An 8,366-nucleotide genomic window follows, 5' to 3' on the forward strand; every position below is an offset into this window, starting at 1 on the left:
AGAGCTTAGAAAATGCTGTGTATAGTCCTGCAACATGTAATTTACTGTTAGCAGAAGCAAGAACTCTCCAACCTGAATTCCTTTATCAGCAAGTCACATCATAAAGCAAAGGATTGGTAACAGCAGTTCAAAAAAGCAAGTTGTTGAAATCATGTTTTTAGTACTGAAGTCATTTTTTTAAAACATTCTTTAAAAAAAAAAAAAAGGCATTTATAATACTTTTATCTTAATTTTATCTTGGGCAGAAGTTCACAATTTTAAATTAATATTATTGAAAACTTTCAGTACTGTTTGACATACCTGCCTTTAGGTATTATTGTTGCTAAGACACAAGACTAAGCTTCCACCTGGAAGTTGAAAACTAGGACAAATCACCATTAAGATGCATTTAAAGAAGAAACAAATACAGCCAAGAAAAGAAACCTGATTTTAATGCATTGGAAGGTAAGGTCATTAAAAAAAAAAGATAAATAGATGTCCTTTAAAACTCCATGTCTGCCCTCCATTTATGATCCATGTTTTTAATGCTTCCTTCTCCTTCAGACTACCATGATTTTAGTTCTGAATCATTTAAAAAAATTATAGTGAAATTATTTAAATGTTTATAAAAGTGGTCTTTATAATCTATATTGCAATACAAAGGGTTGAGTATAAAATATACCTTGTGTGTTTGAGAAAGTCCCCAAAGTCTTTTAAAATAGATTTTTTTAAATGCCATTTGTTATGTAAGGGAGAAAAACCGAGAAGAGGGAGAGTCCCCTCAGAGATGGCCAGCTTAGCTTTCAAGATTTTTCTTTAGAGACCAGTGAGACTGTCAAAATGAATACTGCTATTTGAATTGTGGAAAGAAACATCAAGCAATCATGCATCTGCAGGTACACTTCTAAATAAGCAGCATTAATGCAATGTTAAGATCAAGTCTCAAGTACATCCATCAGGAAAGACAGAGTTAAAGCCGAAGATTTAAAAATAATTTAAGATGTCGTCTGTAGAGAAAAGGATTTATCATCCTTTATCAGCTTATGATACACTGAGTTGTTCAAACACCCATTGCCTCAGTTCTATTTCTTATCTGTCTTCAGTTTTGGGTGGGGATGCTAAATCTCAAATGAAAGCCAGAGGTACCAACTTTTCAAATGCGATTTTAATCAAATTTTTAGTTACTGGAGTTAAAATTGAGGGCAATTAATTTTCTAGTGTGCAAGACTTACTTTTCAGTATCTAGTCCTACTTTTTTTTAAATTAAATTTTCGAGCTTATCAAGGTTTTGAAAAAGAGGATCCTTTTTATCCAATGTGAAAAAGCAAACAGAAAAAAAGTTATAACTCAGGTCCTTTTAATCGCATAATATAGAAGCAGAAAGGTGCAAAAGATAGTCTTCTCACTTCTTAAAAGTGACTCTGTCAAATGCAAAATATAAAGCAGATGCCTACACAGTAAAATACTCTTTGCGGCTTACTTTTGTGCAGTTTGAGAGAAAAGAAACCTATCAAAACAAGCATGGAGAAGAAAGAAAATACTGATGTGAGCTGGTTAAGACCATGGAAACAATGGGATACCAAAATCATTTCTGAGTCTGGGAGAGTTACTACAATTTTGTCTCCCCATGAGGCGAAACAAACATTTTGTATTTGAAACACCGTCACCTATTATATGCTACCTCACATAAAAGAGAAGGCATCTTTCCGCTACCTATGATAATTTGCTGCAACAATAAGCTTTCTATGCAGAACTTTTAAAAAAAACCTTTAAATTTAAATTTAAAAAAATTATGCCTATTTTCTGTGAAAGTTAAGTTTAAATAAAACTTCTAATTTTCCAGGCCTTTAGAGACTTGGTAAAAATTAGATTTAAGGCTAGAAAAGTAAAATGAAGGTCACAGATTTGCATGCACACACACTGCAGTTGAATAAGATGTGTAAGTTGAGTAAGATGCAGAGAATAGATTCATGGGAAATCCATCAAAGACAGGAATACCCAACTACCTGTGGGGGCAACTCTCTCACAAGAAAACCACTCTCTCTCCCGTCTCTCAGTCCTGATCCCCAAAGGAAACTTACAAAATGCTTCCCAAAGATGACCCTATGAACTCCACTTCCACTTCATCAACCTCCTGGATACTAAAAATCATGGACTAAACATAGACATTGGATTTATGACACATTATAACCTTTCTGACACCTGACTCCCCAGGTACTTCTCCACTATTCATCCCCTTTCTCTCCCCCACCCAGCCTCTCTCTCACCCATTGACTCAATCTACATCTTCACTGACTGCCTGTCTTGTATACATACCAGCCCAGCCTCTGGCTTCTTTACTTTTCATTCCATCCAGGAAGAGCACACACCAACTGCAGAAACTTCCTTAGCCTGACAAAGGGGTTTCAACCCGAAAGCTTGCTTAAAAATTGTTTTCCAATTACTTAAGGTGGTCTAATAAAAGATATCAGATTCACCCAAAGAACCATGTCTACCGATGTCCTTAGACCAACACAGCTACAACCTACACCCCTACACCTCAAGATGGAGTGCCTAGTCAGCATGAGTTAACTCCAATGCAGATCATTGCCTTTATCTGACAGCAGCATCTGCTAGCCTCACACCTACAATAATTATGAGAGACAATGAGAGGTAAAAGGTCCATCACTAGTAAATCCTGACTTTAAGATTAACCTTTGCCTGCTGCACCCCAGTGATAAATAACTGTCTAGTTGAATGCCACTTCACTTTCTCCATATATTGAGTTTATTTTATAAATATGAACTGTGAAAATATTAGCACTCCTACATATATTGTTTGTAAAAATATCAAAATGGGTGTTCTAGGCTTGATTAAGACAAATGGTAAGCACAAAAGTAATAAAAGTGAAAATATTAAATAAGTTTGCTTTAATATCAGCTAAACATTTAGCTCGTGAACAGATTCACTTACACCAGTTCTTACAGGCAGTAGGGCATGATTACCAAATAGATTCAAGAGTTCCTACACATTGTATTAGACAAATCAGAAAAGCAGAGCATGTATTTAGTTACCAGAACAAACTTTGGCTTACGTGCCCAAGAACATCGAGTGAAAATTTGACAACCATTAAAGGAGAGAGAAAAAGAAAAAAAAGATACTACTTCATTAAAGTGAATTTAGTGCTGTTGAAAAGTGCCAGATAGCACTGGAAATGGAAGATCTTTCTACAAAGCATGGAGGTATACAGTGCAAGATTCTCTATACTTTTCTAGGGTACCTCAATCACACCTGAACAGTTTATTACATTTGGCTAAAGTTAATTTCAGTCTTTGTCCCCAGGCAATTTTTTTCTTCGTCAAGAATGCCTAGTTTATATTAACGCCAGCTGACAGCTCAAAAGAAACTGGACAAGTTTATTTCATATTAAAAAGCTGTTGTTTGTTCAGTTACCATTTACTAAACATCTAAGTAAAATTAAAATTAGTGATCCTAGAGTGAAAGGTTCAGTGTGCAATTAGTCATCTGAATTGCTCAGTTGAGATAGAGGGACTTAAAACACCAAACAAAGCATGGACAAAACTGAAAGACCTACAGTTCTGCCTTTTGAATAAAAACAGAATAAAGAAGCCAAAGCTCAAGTTCATTCTGGCAGTGGAAATTAGTTCCGTTTGTATTAGGTGTGTGAACAAAAACGAGCATCATCACACAAGTGTGACAAGTGCACCACGTGAACATTAGCATCTCAGAACATTAGGCTCACAACACCCAAAAAATGTGTTTACCCATTTACAGCAAAAAAAGTCATCATGCACTTTATAAAATAATGACAGCAGTCATTCATGGCCTAGTCTACCTGCAAACATTTCTGCAGGTAAACAAAATATTGCTCAAAAAAAGTCATAAAAATATATATTATCTCTTTCGTTTAACATTTAGGTATATAAATATTTTACTGAAGAACATGCATCATTTAGATAAACAATTGCAAGAATGCCTTTTATCAACAGCTAGGTTTTTGACATTTAGCAATATAACATGATTACGTATAAAAAGATAGCTATTAAAGTCAAGAATTAAACCAATACAGCAGTGAACAGTCCTCTGTTTACTAGTCCAGAGAAATCAAGGCACCTTTTGTAACAGGTTATATAATACAGGCTACTGAATGCATTGTAAATGCAAAAAAAAAAAAAGCATCATTCCATCTGCACATTCTTCAGTCTTGTTTGGGCTCCAAACTCACGGTTCACTTTTCTGTTCTTGTTTCCCATTGAGTGCTTGGTCAACTCTGTTTAATAACGATAAAAAACAAAGTTAGAATATATTAAGAACAAATTCAGTTAATCAATTTGCAAGTTAGGCAAAGAGCTTGATTTCATCCTAATAGACAAGAAGCTAAAGCTTATGTATAGCAAATGTTTTAGTACATATTAAACTGTTAAAACAAATGTTTCAGTGAAATAGTTGCAGTCACAGCAGTGTTATAACTCCTCCCCTCATTTGTATTCTACCTAACTTTTTTTTAAAGGATTCAAGAACACTTTCTAGCAAAAAAAGCCATGTTTGCAAAGAAACTGTCAGAAAAATGAAATGTGAAATTAACTGCATTGCAAAAACTGCTTTTGTTTATCAATGAAATGTGACTAATGACGTAAGCTTATGAAGGCATAAGTAATGTATGAGTTTTTAGACCAAAATGCAATACAGTATAGATTTCATAAGTTTATCAAAACAATGAGCATTTTTAGCATAACATATAATGTGAAGCAGAAAAGACAACAGTGTTGGTTCCAACACAAATTGCTGTTCTCACTACTACATAGTCAATGTTGAAGTTTAATAGAATTTTTTCCAAATAAAATGGCACGAAAAAACTGGGCTAACAGTGCATTTCTGAACAAATGTTCTGTTAGACACTACTTAGACTTTTTTTTTAGAACTGAAATTATTTTCTATAGTCTACATATGTAAATGATTAAATACCATTTAAATTGAGTCACATGTACATATGTTCTATTCAACTGGGATACTGTAGCAGGCAAGGCAATAGACCACCTGGGATTCTATTCATAATACTGAGAACCAACTCACTGAGTCTTGGTAAATCATTTAAGGGCTTACCTACATGAGAAATTAGTTTAGAAAATAGCCAGAATGTGAACTGAAGTACAATACTTACTTCACACTAAGATTTTCTGTGAAGCCAAAGCTTATTCTGCACCGAGTACCTTTTCTGTAGCTAAGGTTAATCCATGCCAACTATGATTAACCAAAATGAGAAGAAGGTTCTTAACACAGAATTCAAGCATCTATGCATGGTGTTAGTGCAGATCAGATAGGCTGGATTGGCTAATATACACTTTTTAATCCAAGTGTCAACAGGGCCTTAACGTACCTTTCTCCAAAATATAAAAGATAAACAGTAGTCATGAGGCTTTTGGGGTGCAGACCCTCTAGGACTGCTGTGCATATTCTCACTTGGTCACCTAGCAAGTAAAGTTTCACTTTTTTTTTTTTTTTAATATAAACTGAAGTTTCTAGCTCTGATAGCTAAAACAACCTTTCGAGTAAGAACTGATAAAGCACAGTCCCCTAGATGTGCATCCACCTTAACGCTAAATCCAAAACGGTACTTAGGCACACAAACTCATCTGGAAGTCAGTTAATTAATTCTGGCACCTACTTTTTGGGATCTAACTTTTAGTACCTCTACTTCTCAACATTACCTCAAGGAACAGAATTAAGAGTCAGTAAGTTTCTATCTATAGGGCTCTTAATAACAGATGTAAAATTGAGAACATTAGACATATTTTCAGTGCCTGAGTTATTGGTCTCTCATTAAACCACTACCCAGACTTAACTAAAGGGGGGCACTCATCTTTGTACACACCTAATTAAATTTAGGAGCTTTCCCCTTTGTGCTTGAAGGTAAGAAGTCATATATACAGTAACCACTCATAATAAATATTGCAGATGAAGTCAAGTCAGATATTATGCACAAGAAGCACAAATAAATCCCCTCCTAGTTTAATTCTGAGATATTTTCCATGTAAGGGGGTGGATGTGATATGCATTTTGAATGGTAACAAAATAAAAGTAGGTAGCCTCATAAAATGCAGAGCCAGGACAGAGGAAAAATAGTGAATACTAGGGGGTACACTGATAGAGATTTTTTTGGCTGATAATGATGGCTGATTTTTAAGGAACTATATCAACCAATACCAATCTTATTCTGATATGCAGCCAGGCAGCTTGGAGACTGCTCCCCTACCCCCACAAAGAACGGCTCACGGCTCCGTCCCGCACCCACCCTGGCTGAGCAGCACCTGCCCCACCCCCACTCCCTCCCCCCAGAGGCTTCTGCCCCACCCCCTCCCCTTCCCTGACATCATACTTATACCTGCTGGTCTCCAAGATGCCTGGCTATGCTCCTGGCCCTGTGCATGTTGCAGCAGTGCACGTGCACAGGGCATTCATCTGCCACATTCATCGGTCACATCAGGCAAAAAAAAGAACCAATTGCTAATACTTTCAATTTTCCCTATATTGCTACTGATCTGATATGGGATCAATGTATTGGTTTACCTCTAGTGAATATGCATTATCTCAGATGCCAGAGGACCATATCCACCAATAAACTTACAGGATGTGATACTTAGCTCACAATGCCTAAGTATTTTGGGCTACCGAAATTAGGAGAACTGGAAACCCAAGAAAGCGGGAGTGTCTTAACCAATATGAGGGATAGGATTTAAGGGCACTTTGTGTGCTCCAGGGGTGGGGGGAGGGGTGCTTCTATTAGAGCAGCTCTGAGAGCCACTCTAAAGCTTCGCTGCTTCTCGTGCATCCGTGTCCTTGTGCTTCAAAATGGCAGCAGGTGCCCTCAAACTAAAGTTTGTTCATGTGCTCCCGCCGCCATTTTGAAGCACGGGGATGCTGATACACGGAGATGCAGGAGGCTGCTGGAGCGTGGTAATTACCATGTGGTAATTAATCGAGTCTGCTCTAACTCGCTAATCACAGTGCGTCAGAGCAACCTCTGCACTCATGTACATGTACCCTAAGTGCCTAAGCCTAGGCTGCAGGGAATTACCTACCTAAATCAAACTGGGATTCACTCCTGATGTGCTTAATATTGGTGATGCTCACTTTTATTCAACAGCCTGGGTCATTCACCCAGGATGGGGAGACCTATATGTCCTCCTCAGCTATTGGGGGGAGTATCAAGTCTACATTTCTCATCACCCATGACAGCACCCCAGACTCCAAGCTGTAAGCTTTCATAGGTTGTCTCTACTGTTGGATGTCCTGCTGTGGTGCAGAGGAACTAAGGCCTCTCTCTTCCCAAGCAAAAAGCACTCAAAGTTCCAACTCCTGCTTATGTATTTTACCTAGCGGACAACAAAATATGTTGGCGCGAACCCAGATATCCCCCTTCTCTCCCCTACCCCAACCCCCTGCAAAGGCATTTCTCCATCACTGTATGGGACTGGAGAGCAGGGAGGGAGAAAGAAAGGAGTCATGTTCTTTAATTCCTTTTGTGGTTCTGGGCCCCGGTAACTTCATTTAAAACTGACTGTGCCTCTCCAGTAGAGCAAAACACATTGTTCCACTAAACTAAATTATTTTAGACACTCAGAAATTTCCTTTTTGCTTTCTAATACATGCTTACTACACTGACAGCATCAATCTGAATAAATATACTTTCAAGGGGAAAGAATCCTGCCTCACCTAGTCTGAGTGAAACAAGTGTACAGAGGAGCTCCACAGATATTGCAAATCCCTGCAGGATACCCACATGAAGATTTTATGCAGGGGATCTATTCGCTGTGAGCTAACAAGCTGACTGACCCACCTGGTTCAGCCTCCCAATGCTATGTTCAATTACTTTGAATAACTTGGTAAAATGACGATTCTGCTACTTTGCGCATCTTCAGGAGGGTAAGTGAATTTGCCCTAGTTTTTTTGCATTGTAAGATTAGCTAAAATAGCTGCATGGACTGGACCCAGGAAGCCTCACTGATGTGAATGAATAAGGCTTGAAGCTGCAGAATTTCAATCCAAAATTGTTCTTTACGTGCACAGTAAGCAATAGTGAATCTGTGCAGTAATCAAAGAGTGTGTGCCATCCTGATCTCTGTAACTATTTCAAAAGGGAAAAGAAAAGCTAAAACAGAAGACCCATGACCCATACTAATGCAACACTGTTTGAGAATGTAAGCAGACTGAAAAACAAACATGCCAGCACAGTACCAAAATGATCCTAAATACAATACTTAATAGTTCCCAAAGAAGTCACAGCCCATGAAATTCAGAGGACCACTAAATTACCTTGAACTAGAGAAACAGCCAATTTGAGGAGAAGGAAGGGTGGGTGGGTGGGTGGGTGGGTGTGTGTGTGTGTG

The 8,366-nt window shown here is 37.7% G+C and overlaps 1 protein-coding gene across 3 annotated transcripts in view; it reads right to left on the reverse strand.

Annotated features, from left to right (window-relative positions):
• Window positions 1–2,865: 2,865 nt before the first annotated feature.
• Window positions 2,866–8,366, reverse strand: part of BNIP2 (BCL2 interacting protein 2) — a 26,254-nt gene continuing 20,753 nt past the window's right edge. For all 3 annotated transcript variants that reach the window (XM_019504359.1, XM_019504357.1, XM_019504358.1), the window contains one exon: window positions 2,866–4,249. In XM_019504359.1, the coding sequence (XP_019359904.1) occupies window positions 4,201–4,249 (49 nt within the window). In that variant the 3' untranslated portion in view covers window positions 2,866–4,200. The remainder of the gene's footprint in view (window positions 4,250–8,366) is intronic.

The sequence above is a fragment of the Gavialis gangeticus genome, unplaced genomic scaffold, assembly GCF_001723915.1.
Source record: "Gavialis gangeticus isolate Ggan-Ray unplaced genomic scaffold, GavGan_comp1, whole genome shotgun sequence".
NCBI classification, from domain to species: Eukaryota; Metazoa; Chordata; order Crocodylia; family Gavialidae; genus Gavialis; species Gavialis gangeticus.